General features: G+C 41.6%; 1 protein-coding gene across 2 annotated transcripts in view; it reads left to right on the top strand.

The window, feature by feature from the left end:
- The window catches only part of LOC119409659 (pyruvate carboxylase, mitochondrial), a 472,483-nt gene that overhangs the window by 449,734 nt on the left and 9,613 nt on the right, over positions 1-13,136 (top strand). For both annotated transcript variants that reach the window (XM_037676564.1, XM_037676571.1), the window contains exons 23-24: positions 3,171-3,345; positions 3,609-3,682. In XM_037676564.1, coding sequence (XP_037532492.1) covers positions 3,171-3,345; positions 3,609-3,682 — 249 coding nt within the window. The remainder of the gene's footprint in view (positions 1-3,170; positions 3,346-3,608; positions 3,683-13,136) is intronic.

Genomic DNA, 13,136 nt, shown 5'->3' with positions numbered 1-13,136 from the left:
GTAACTACCAACTAGATAATACCGTAGCTAGCTAGTAGTTACTAGCTAGTACTGTAGCTAGCTAGTAACTACCAACTAGATAATACCGTCGCTAGCTAGTAGTTACTAGCTAGTACTGTAGCTAGCTAGTAATTTTGATACTAGCAACCAGACACTAAAAAATTCGTACATTTTTAGCTGAGTTAAAGATTTTATTTTTTTTTTTTATCTTTTTTTTTTTATATAATTGCCTGAAGCAAAAAATGGGTGAAAAAGCAGCCAAAGTCCAAATAAAAACTTTAAAAGAGCTTCCAAAAACTTGGAGAACCATTGATCAAGACCACTTTAAAATATTTCAAGAAGGTCTGGCCGTTTGGAATCAAGTTGAACAGAATTTAGTGTTGTTTAAAACTTTGGCGCCCTCACACCGGTATATTATTAAATTCAGGAGTTACTACTCACTCATCATCCAAATAATTCATAGTTTCCATTTGCACTTAACAAGAATCATCTTGTCTAAAAATAAATCTAACTGTGACGTCCTATTTTTTAGTATATTCTGAGCAACTGATTTACATACGGTGGCTTTTAATCTAAGTTTTATCACCGCAGACACTACCTGCCTCACACGTACACACACTGCGCCGCTCTCTGTCTGTCTCACATTTTAAGAATCAAGGAGCCGAGGTGTAAGATTCTCAGAGGAGACATCGTTAATGAGCAGGGACTCCGGTGAGCGTACCGTCTTTTTAAAGAGTCTCTCTGTAACACAAATGACTCTGCTATCTTTGAACCGTTAGACCTGTGACTAATAGCATCGCACCGTCCTTTGTCTGCTTATTTCCACAAGGCACTCAAAGATATGATACGGCGTGCGCACATACACCAGTGGCTAAATGATATGCAGACTCGCATTAACCGAGCACGCTTCTACGATACCAAACCAGGAAGCATGATCATGCTGCGTTTTATCTAAAATACACTCTACGCTACTTAAAAACAAAATTAACTAAATGGGAGCTCGGGGCGGTGATTAGCGACATTTTTTTCTATGCCACCTTCACACAGAACTTCATAGGTGTGCTAAAATCTTCTTTTGCATATTTCACATCTTCAAAGCCCTGAATAAAAAGGTGAATTGTAAATGTTCCTTCTGCTTTTTGTCTGTTTGAACACGCTTTAAGAACAATTTAGACGCTCATTGTTTTAACGTCCTTAAGGACCACACCTGTCAACCATTTTGACATGTTTTGTAAACAAAACTGGATTTTGTGGCTCAAATAAAGAGTCGCCGACAGTGGCTCTTAAACTGGGGGCCCCGGACCCCTGGGGATCCGCAAGCCGGTGCTTGTTTTACATAGATAGTTAACAACCCGTTAAAAAAATAGCAAAATGTGGGAAATCTTGAGGTATTGAGGCCCAAGTCCCGCCCCCCTCTGACTGCACCAATCCATCTGTCAGTCTCATACACCCTTAGACTTGTAAAGATATCATTTGAAAACTCCGTCCTCCTCACGCTTCACTTTCTGTTCTGTCTTCACCGCCATCTAAACCAGGTGCGGACGTCAGGACGACGGCTCAGTGGTTAGCACTGTTGCCTCACAGCAAGAAGGTCCTGGGTTCAATCCCCGGTTGGACCTAGGGTCTTGCTGTGTGGAGTTTGCATGTTCTCTCCGTGCATGAGTCTGAGTACTCCGGTTTCCTCCCACAGACCAAAAACATGCATGTTAGGCTGCCGTCAGGCCCAGGCCTCCCTTGCAAAAGAGATCTGTGATCTCAATGGGATTTGTTCTGTTTTGTTAAATAAAGATTAATTTTAAAACAAAAAGAGAATTTTTATTGCAGTTTTTTGCAATTTTAACATTATGTTGGCGATAATTTTTGTCTATTGTGCAGCCCGCCATCATCCTGACCAGGTGTGGCATCAGGGGTTGTGAGTTTAAAATTTGGGTCAAATGTGTTCGTACGCCTGTTGTAATAAACAATAAATCAATTAATCGCACGATGAATGAAAATTATCGAACTCATTTTCATTTATCGGCTTTATCGTTTCTTCGTGTCTCTCTCTTTCTACTGAAGACACTGGATGACAAAAAGCTCAACTCCTTTGCTCTTCACTGACCTCTCCCTTTCTCTTTTCTCTTTAAAATCAGTTTTAACCGTCCAAAATCACATTTTTTGGATCATTAAAAGCAGCTAAGCCGAGAAGCTAAGTTACGAGCTAAGCCAACAGGCCTACCTCGGGGGAAAAAACCTCCGTCTTGTTGAAGCTTCAAAATTCACAGTTGAAACCCGTGCCTTCGTCTAAAAAGTTTTTTCTCTGCAAAAACAAGTTGAGAATTTGTTTACTGATTTTTTTTTTATTTAAAGCTTTGCGTGAAAAATGCTTTGCTAAAGAGCTCAAACCACACCGAGCGTCCATCCTTTTGAGAACCGAAAAAAAGGAGAGACGGCCCATGTCACGTCAAGGGGCCTCCCTCATATTTTCCTTAAAGACACTCTGCTCGCTCCCTCACTATCCATCCTTCGGATCAAACAGTCTTATACTGCCATCCGGTGGTCAAAAAAGGTACTGCACTCAAAACCAACATTTCTTCTTAAATTTGACAATAATTAGTATTGTCAAATTTCAAACAATATTATCGCTTATCGCAATAATTTCTGAGACAATTAATCGCCCGGCAAAATTTATCATAACAGGCCTATTTGTTAGTGTTACCGAGTGATTGTGTGTCTGACATCTCATCTCCAACAATGTCTCTTTGGCGACTGGAGGACATGAAATTATGATTCATTCAATGTTGGTTCTTTTATCTTCCCTTGGCTCCACGAACCCTCAACCATCTGCGTTTCTGAGTAGAAGACAGCAGCTGTTGTTTACAGCTGGACCACACAGCACCTGCTTAGCGTCACTGTTTACAGAGCGCCAACGCTCGGCTAATGACCTTAAACACAACGGTTAGTGGAGCCGGGCTGAGCGAACCGTGGAGGAGCCTCCCGGTTTGACTCGAGCGTGTGCAAATATTGAATTCAAATGCTTCTTATTTTCCGTTTGACTCGGCGTATTTAAGTTATCTTACCCCAATACATCAGTTTATCTTTGTAATGGGTTTCAGCCTCCCCCTCCCTTGGGAACGTTAAACGTCTTGGTTCGGTATCACCGTCATCACTACTTTTTCCTTCCATTCCAGGTGCTGAAGTCCCTCCCGTGTATCGAGGGTCGCCCCGGAGCCTCCCTGCCTCCGATGGATTTCCAGTCTCTGGAGGAGCAGCTTCGGACCACTCATGGTAATGACATCACCCCTGAGGACGTGATGTCGGCCGCCATGTACCCCAAAGTGTTCCAGGAGTTCAAGGAGTTCACTTGTGAGTAGACATAAATAGATTTTACTTTTGAAAGGATTATCTGCTGTTTGTTCCTTCTGACTCGTTATCCTTCAGCGGTATTACTGTAGCTCAAATTTGAACCGTTTGGTGAATATTCCGAGTAGTTTGTCGAACACTTTGCTTTATTGAATGGTCTGTGCAATCTCCATTTTCAGATGTCTGTAGGATGATGGTCTTCACAGATCAGTGTCTAACTTGATGTAGGAGTACTTTTTATAAACACGTTTCATCTGTTTTTGTAGCTAACTTTGGTCCGGTGGACTGTCTCAGCACCAGACTGTTCCTGGATGGACCCAAGATCGCAGAAGAGTTTGAGGTACGCAAAATATTAAAGTGGTTTAGGCTTTGTTTTGGTTATTATGACCATAAGGTAATTTATTTACCAAAGCTTGAAGCGTGAATTTCTCAGGTTTATGTTCTATTTCACATTTAAGTTGTTGAGTCTGTTTTTGCCCAGTTGTATTTCACGTTTTATGATCTAACTGGCAGATTAACGAGTTGGTTTTAACTTCAAATTATATTTAATAACTTCTTTGTCACTAGTTGAAGATCTTCAATGTCTTTTTTTTTTTTTTTTTTTTTTTTTTTTTACTCAAAGGTACTCACTGCAAACTATGAAATCAAACATAAAATGGTTTTCTTTAACTATACCAAATGGTACCATTTGAAAGCTTGGTAGCTTTCCAGTCGAATAGTTAATTGATTACCGTATTTTTCAGACTATAAGGCGCACTTTAAATTATTTAATTTTCTCAAAAATCGACGGTGAGCCTTATAATTAGGTGCGCCTTATGTATTAACTCTGGTTGTACTTACTGACCTCGAGCTGATTTTATGTAGTTATTTTGAACGAGTTGAATAAATTTTGCTATTTGTTTTGTTTCGCTTATTGCGCCTTATGTATGAAAACAGTTCATTGGTATTGTATTATAGTCCAAAAAATATGGTACAATTAAAATGTGGGTGTGCATTCAGTGTAAACGAAGAACTTGACTGAGACACTTAACCTGATGCAGTTCTTAAGTGAAACCGATGCTTTTGAATTCAGGTGTCAGAGTGGAGGTTTTTTTGAAACGCCCGGCATCGTTGTGAAATCGCACATGCGCACTACAGGCAATAGTTTTACAGTACGATTAGATTAACGTCGGTAATAATGGTGGGTAGCAGAGTGCTGTTTGTCCTGCTCACTTGTTTCTACATGTAGGAGCAAACCAACCGCATCCTGGGTCCAAACTAACATTTGTGTATTCACTGTTTTGGATGAAACGGTCTTCATGTTTGAGACTGAAGTGTGTGTGAGCAGACGCGTCTAGTTTAATTTACACAATCACAGCAACATTTAATGATCTGACATGGAAACGACTGCAGGTTCAACGAGCGCAGCATCGCCATCGGAAACTAAACGTCCCCACAGATCATTCCTCGTTAATCTGCTGAAAACCAAGACATCATCACTGACCTTCATCACGCTGTCGTCCGAGTAGGTCAACAAATATGGCTGAGTAGAACGAGCCTAGAAATTTCAGGAAGAGCATCTTTGGAAAATGTTTTGTCCATCACAACAGAGAGCAGGTGCAGATAACACGCTGATTTGAACATGTCAAAACATTAAAAACATAATTTTACTAATCCGTTTGTCCCTTCTGCACCAAAGTGAGAGATTTGTGTTGCGTGGTGTTCGAGAAGAAGCTTAAAAAATATCTGAACGTTAAAGTTTGACTCCAAAATCTACCTGCAGCTGACTAGAAATTACGTTTTTGACTTTTCAACAGGAATCATCGGAGCAGAGTTGAAGCATCTCTTATATTTAAATTCATTTATGAGCCGAACTCGTAGTCGGCATCGGAACAGCAGCATGCCGAGCCAAAGTGTTTCAACAAACCTGTATCTTTTGATTTGCATGAGCAGAATCAACAGACCGGTTTACCGTCAGCCGAAATGTTTTGAGTTGACTGAGCCGATGAAAGAAAGTTTGTCTCAGAACAGATGACAAGTCTGAACGGAGCTGCTTTTAATCCAGAAAGTGCAGCCCGGTGGGGGTGGGGGTTTGCGTTTCGTAAGACTGACAGCAGAAAACAGTTTGATGAAGAAAACTGAAGGGTTGCGATCCGGAGAGACGACCTGCAGTAGATCACAGCAGCTTCTCGCATGATGCAGCGTGTTCTGGGATTCAGTGGAAGACAAAAGTCACGCTCGTCTCTGTTTTTCTCAACCTGCTCCCTCGTTCAGCAGCTGCTTCAAATTTCTTCTGTCGCTGGTTTGATGAAAGGCTGCAGTTACCCAACATGTTACAATAATTATAACGGCTCGTTGTGTACGCAGAGGAGCAGGAACTGACCCTCCTGCTGCGATCCGCAGGAGTTCCTCTGCTCAGTGTTGTGGCAGTTGATCCGGCTGTGTGGGCAATAACCACCCATAAACAATTGGTGCCCACCCTTGCCAAAAGCCCCCTTTGACCAAACCGTTTTATATGGGTTATGTTTTTTTCATAAGAATACATTTAGAAGAGGACAAGCCTGTGTAGTGATGGTGCTTTTCTCATTAAATAACATCAACTGTAAATAAAAATAAAAATAAAGTGGACCTATGTGTATAACGCAGTGTTCTTAACTCCCATATTTTATTTTTTTTACATTTGTCAGATAACCTGTATACATGATAAAATAACATTTATATGAAATTCTGTTCTGGCTTTTAGTTTTGGTGCCACCCCAGCATCCTCTGTGGCCCCCACAGTAAAAATATTCTGTAGGCGCCCCTGACGTTTAAGTTGACTCATGTTTTTGTTTTTTCTGCTAAAGAAGAAGAGGCGACAGAACCACTGGTCTCAGTTTTGGATCTCTGTTTTTAGACTTCAGCTGTTTCTTCGTTCTCGGCCATCGCTGGTTTTTCATGCGCTTGTGATTAAAGTGGTAGTTCAAATCTTTGGAAGAGGGTTCTGGGGACAGGATGGAGGTAATTCATAGAACAACAGTTAAGAAAAACAAAGTGTTCAGCTCTGTCTGGATTGATGAGCTAAAGGCTAGTCTGAGCAGGGCCAAGACCAAAGTGCCGTCTTAAAACAACAAATATTTATTTATTTTTTGCGTCAATGGGTCATTTACATAAAATTCTAGGATTATTTGGCATGCGCAGTCGATGTCAGCTGCAGCTAGCTCTAGCACTTCCTGCCAGATTAATCATGTAACGTGAATTTATCTGGGATGTAAAGGTTTCTAAAACGGTTTTCGCATGAAACACAAATTAAAGTTGACGTTGTTTTTAGATGGCAGCAGTCCAAGCTGGCTTTGGCCTTTCTCAAATTAACTTTAAGATCATCAATCTAATAAAAATAAATTTCCAAACTGTGATTGTTCAAAGAGCTATCTACGGCAGGTAAGATATCACTTGTTCATAAACATTCGACTGAATCCCACTTCCAAAGTATCACTTTAGCAAACCTAAACAACCAAAGTTAGATATTTTAATTACATTGTTAGATATTTTGTCTCAAGAGGACCATTTTTGTCTTTTTAATAACTTGAAGCAACATACATAAGTACACTGATTAATAAATAAATATATATATAAAAAATATAGTGGTTCCCAACTCTGGTCCCTGAGGAACACCATTCTGAATGTTTTCTTTGTCCCTCTGCTCCAACACACTTGATTATTTGAATGAAAGAGTGATTAAGAGGCTTCTGTGTAACTTAAGGAAGTAATTAAATCACTGAATCAGGTGTGTTCGAACAGAAAAACAATTAACACATGCAAGATGGTGTTCCTCAAGGACCAGGGTTGGGAACCACTCATTTAAACCACTTGTTGGAGCTTCAGATTTCCATTATAGATGCAAAATCATATCATGTTATAAATAATTTAATACATGTAGAGTGGGTTTTTTTACTCTGATCTTGCAACAGGAATAGTTTTATTGGTTACATTTGTGTCTTTTAAAAGCCCTTTTCTGCACAGATATTATTTTTGTGCACAGATATTATTTTTGTGCACAGATATTATTTTTGTGCACAGATATTATTTTTGTGCACAGATATTATTTTTGTGCACAGATATTATTTTTGTGCGGTCAAATGAAGTCGTTTCACAACATTGAGTGTTTCTCAGCTGCACTCTGCTCCTGTTTACTCCAGCTTCAGGTATTCTTCCAGTTTGGTAAATGGTAAATGGTAAATGGAGCTTACTTCTATAGCGCCTTCCAGCCCCCTATGAGGGGCCCCAAGGCGCTTTACAGTACCAGCCATCCACCCATTCACACGCACATTCATACACCGGTGGCGGTAGGCTGCCATGCAAGGCGCCATCCAGTCCCACCGGGAGCAACTCGGGGTTAAGTGTCTTGCCCAGGGACACAACGGCACATGGTGTGGGAAGTCGGGATTCGAACCTCCAACCTTCCGATCAGAGGTCGGCTGCCACTACCACTGCACCACGGCCGCCCACAGTTTAACACATTCTTCATCAGAAATCTGTTCCTCCCACACACTTTACCGTTATATTTTTAATTAATATTATACTTTGTCATTAGGAGCAGTTAAAAGATTTGACTGACGCTCAATCAGAGCAGTAATCTGTTAAATTACTGCTTTGTTTCCGTGCAGATGTTTCAAGCTGGTGCTAATTGATTCTGTTTATTAGGAATGTGCACTTTGTTGCTTTATTATGATGAAGAAAGCCCTGCTGTGTTGACAGTTTTACTTTAGTACTGACTCTGTGGATGGACTGAAGCCCCCCACACACCTCCACCTCCTCCCACAGCAGTTTATTAATCTATGAAGCTGCTGTTGGATGTAAACTGGATTGTGTCCACGCTTTAATGCCATTCAGTCTTCCTCCTGTCGAGGTTTACTGTTAAACTGCCTAAAAAGCTTCGAGTTGCCTTATGGCTGCATGCAATTTAAAGGTTTCTAATATTTGTTTAACATCACTTCCTTGGATAAAAGATGTAACAGACATGTGTCTTGAAGTAATCTGGGTTAAAAGCAAAGGATTAATCGTTGGTTTAACCAGGTTCATGTAGCGGGCAGCAGGCCGGCTGAGGACTCGATCTGAAGGTGTTTCTGTCATCGCTGTCCATCAAAGACTGAAGTCCAGCGAGTCTGCTTCAGATCTGGAGGCTTTTTCTTTTTATTCTCTTGATGGTCACTGCACGATCATTTGTGACGTTAATCCAAGCAGCAACACGTTCTGAAAGTTTCTAAGACAAAGGAGATGGTCATTGGTTTAGAGAAGACTTCAGTTCACTCCTGTGGTCATTAACGGTGAAGCTGTTGAGGTGGTGCAACAATATAAACATCTCAACTGTTCTCCGTGACAAACTGACCTTTGATGCACATGTAGACTCACTTTGTCAGAAAATCCATCAGAGAATGTTAATGTCGTAACGTTTACCTTCATCAGGTCAGTGAACAAGGCCAGGCTGATTCTGGCAGATCCTGATCACCACTCCATGGTGAGTTCAGGTTGCTTCCATGTGGACGCAGGTATCTGCAGCCCAGATGTAGAACAAACAGACTGACAACTCATTTATCCCTGTAGTGATGAGACTTCTTAACGAACTACCTATTCTGTTATTTTAATGTCTTGATGTCTAGTATGATGTTTTATGTGCCTACTGACTGTGAAACAAATTGCCTCGCAGGGATAATAAAGATACTTGAACTTTGTTAAAATGATCCACGTCCCATCATTAAATACTAAAGTTGTTGTTTTAGGTTAAAGACCTAAGGATGGCACTGGTTTTAAAGTGATCGAGTCATGTTGTAAACGTGGAGGTACAGTTTCCACGACGCGTCATGTCTTATATTAAATATTGAACCTGCTTCCAGTCAACATTTTTCACTCAGGTCATCTGGACACTTTCTTTTTGTGCTGAAACGTTTCACCTTCCATCCAGAAGGCTTCATCAGTCAAGGAAACACACAACACAAAACTTGATTCTTCCCCCAACAGCTTACTCCAAAGTGGAACAAACCAGTTACGTTGGTGCTAAGATGGCCTCTTTGGCGCGCCCCCTCCTCCGGTGCTGGCCCTCTCCCTCGTCGACAGTCATGTCAAACTGGTTCAAACCAACAAAGTCCATGCTCAATAATCCAGGTATACAATCCAACATTTTTCAGTCAGTTCATCTGGACAGAAACTTGCTGGATTGTGTACCTGGATTGTTGCGCATGGACTTTGTTGGCTGCTTCCAGTCAGTTTATATTCTCACAGCAAGCCGTTTGTCTGCAGCACTAAACTTTCTAAAACTGCCACTCGCTCCTCAAATGGACCATTTTCATCACACCTGGTCCTTCCCCTGTCATGGCGACATAAACTGCTCAGTATTGGTATAGATGGCTGCTACTCTGTGGATGAAGTGATGAACGAAAAGCTCAGACACTTAATTTATTTGAAGTCACGTCCTTGTCCTGTCTAAACTTTCCTGGTCAGGGTCTGATGTGACAGACCACAGTAAGCAGGTCCCTCCTCAGTTTGTCTGATAGTCGTGATTGTTGTTTGAATATTAATGACCTGATAATCAAAGAGGCACAGGATGTTAAAACGTAACTGAGAGGGGAGTTGAGTTGCCTCGGATCAGGACAAATTGAGTTTTCCTCCATGAGCCTGACGGAGCGACGTGAGCTGGAGCTGTGCAGACGTCGTGTAGGTGGTGGGGTTTGTCAGGCTGTCTGGGTAATTGTTAGCTGCTCCTAAGAGGGACGTTTATTTTTGCGCGGCAGCTTTTGTGTCGCTGGCTGATTGGTGGAGCCGCAGGAGGTCGGGACAGAAACCAGACGAAGGCTGAGGACGCGATGCCGCCGAGGCAGCAGGAGCGCTGTCAACGCAGATTTAAGGCTCATCTCGTTCAGCTCGGCTCCACGGAGGCAGCACGGAGTCGCTGATGTTTAAAGAATCGCGTTCAGAAGGTCTCAAGATACTCGGTGGAGTTTAAGATGTTTATTTTTTACTTTAAGTCTTTTAAAAAAAAAAAAGAATGAAATTTTAAAAGATTAAACCATTAAAGTAATGGCCTTCATCTGTTCTTATCATGAGGTTTCTAAAGATGAATTTGCATATTTCTGCTGCTTTCTGCCTGTTGTGTAGGAGTACTTGTAAGCTGTCAGTATCTTACCTGAAGCAGACAGGAGTTGACTCGATTTTAGTTTGAGGAATCTAAAGTTACTCGTCCTCTCTACACTAACTTGGATAATAGTTCTAAAATATTATATTACATTTTATATAATATTTCAGAAAACTATCATTTTTATTTTACAAACATGTCCCACGTTGTCTTGGCGTCACCAGGAAAATCACTAAGCCACCTAGTTTTCACCATCAGTATTACTTGTTGTATATTTAGCACTACTTTGTTTTTAATCGTCTCGTTCCTGACTGTTGTTCACAAACTTGCTCAAAATGTTAATTAAAAAAAAAAAAAAAAAGCAAAGGAGACTCTTTAATCATGCTCGCCACCTAGTGGCACCGCAAGGTATTTCAGCCTTTAAGCAAACCCTGAAGCAGCTGTTTTTACACCCCATCTCTTTTACACGAGGCTTTTTTCATCAGCGAACTACCAACAAACTACCGAGCAGCTACTACTCCTACAAGGAGCAATTCTCCTCCTGCGGAGTGGACTGGTACATCAGTAGCATTTTTGCTAGCTCCATCTATACCGACAGTTGTGGGTGGGGGGTCAGGGGCACCCCGCTTTCATAATGGTAGAGGAAACGCTGCTGTTTGTTCTGGCTCCAGAGCAGAGTTTTATTTGATCACTTAGTTTAACGTTTCATTGTAGTTTTGGGGGTTAGTCCGGTGGAACTGTTAGTCATGGCCCATCTGCAGCAGGAGCTTCATTTCACACAGGTGCTTGTAGGAGGTTTGATTTACAAAATTATTAAAAAATATATCGTTTGGTGCAAAATTTCCTAACATTTGTTCAAGCTGCTCAGACAATTTTAACTTGTTTCCAACGATAGTTTTGCTTTTGAAGGGGTTTAAGAGCTGCAGTAATCTCCCAACTTGATTGTTTTCTGCTGCAGGTAAGATACTGGCTGCTCCGAGCTACTCCACACAGCCCCGGTTCAAAAAGTAAACGGTTTATTTCAGATCAAGCGACTTTAAAGACACGAGCCGATGAGCGCAGTGTAAACGTACACCGTTACCGAGGTGACCGTTCGTCACAGCAAGTCACAAAACGAGAAGACCTCTAGAGTTCGTCTGTGTGTGCGGCCGTGACTCGGCGGGATATTAACGCCGTCCGACAGAAGCATCGACAGATTTTCACAAACGCAGACCTGCTTGTGAACCGCATGTCACAGTCGCCAACGCTCGGTCTCGTTTGCGTCACAGGTGACACGAGTCGTTAAGAATATTCCTCAAGACTCGATCGGAGCATAATTTGAAATTCGTTTGAGTCGCTGAGGGCGCAGCTTTAAAGAGATAAGCTGCTGCGTGTGACAGGTCGGCGCTCCAGGGGACTCTGTAGGTGAACGTAGGCAGCGTGCGAGGGCCCTACAGTCACCACAGATGAGTCAGACGTCTGAAACATCCTGAACATATGAGGGAGGTCATCACGCGTGACGGACAGAACACACGAGGCAGCAGGGCGGAGAGTGACACGAGATGAAATTAAATGTTTTTAGTTGGTTTAAAATCAGCTGATTACAAAGAGCTCTGCTGTGATTGGACAGATATTTTCATCTCATGTTAAATCTGTAATCTAAGGAAGGTTTTAGGCGTGTTAAATGTTTACAAAGCTGCACTCTGTGACCAAACGACACATCGCCTGCTTTTACATCAACTATCTGACTGAGGAAGAGGATCTCTGGATGAAGAGTGTAAGAATGGTGAAAATTCAGTCCGAACTGCTTCTCCAAGAAAAAAACTTTTGTTTTTCTTATGAGGGATTTCCATCTGGAAAAAAGCTCCATGTTGTTGTTTTTAGTTTTTTTTTTTTTTTTCTCCTCGGTTATGTTTTGTCTCCTTGTGCTCCTTTGCAGAATTTAGCATAATTATCAGGAAAAAAAATCAATGTTCGCAAGAAAGTCTTATTTTGGTCAGACAGATGGTTTGAAAAAATACAGATGATTTTGTTGACGTTTACATTACAAAAGAATTATGAACCTAAATTATTCTCATGCGCACTCGTGAACTTTGAGCAGAAACTTGTTTTGATGTTGTGATTCGTTTGTTACCCTCTGAACAGTTCTCACGCGTCATCAGTTGGGCTCGTTTAGTTTCAGTTTAATTCAGTTTATTTATAAAGCACCAGTACACAACAAATGTTTTGTCAGGGCACCGTACAAAAATATTTGCATATAAATCATCAATTAGTGGAAGTTAACTCTCCAAGGAAGCCAACGGTTTGTGTCGAGTCTCCACTTACTCAGAACCCCCGGTCCTGAGCAGCACACGGCGACAGTGGGAAGAAAAACTCCTTTAACAGGAAGAAACCTCCCATTGAACGAGAACCAGAACCGGGCTCAGCTGCCTCGACTGACTGGAGAGAGACACAAGCACATAGTTTCTATGATCCAGGTGTAGTTTTCTGTGGTCCAGGTGTAGTTTTCTATGGTCCAGGTGTCGTTTCTGTGGTCCAGGTGTCGTTTCTATGATCCAGGTGTAATTTTCTGTGGTCCAGGTGTCGTTTCTGAGGTCCAGGTGTAGTTTCTGTGGTCCAGGTGTAGTTTTCTGTGGTCCAGGTGTAGTTTCTGTGGTCCAGGTGTAGGTTTCTATGGTCCAGGTGTAATTTTCTGTGGTCCAGGTGTAGTTTCTGTGGTCCAGGTGTA

Source organism: Nematolebias whitei, chromosome 1, assembly GCF_014905685.2.
Source record: "Nematolebias whitei isolate Nwh7 chromosome 1, NemWhi1, whole genome shotgun sequence".
Taxonomy (NCBI): Eukaryota; Metazoa; Chordata; class Actinopteri; order Cyprinodontiformes; family Rivulidae; genus Nematolebias; species Nematolebias whitei.
Note: the sequence above shows the minus strand (reverse complement) of the source record. Positions and strands in the feature narration are given on the sequence as shown.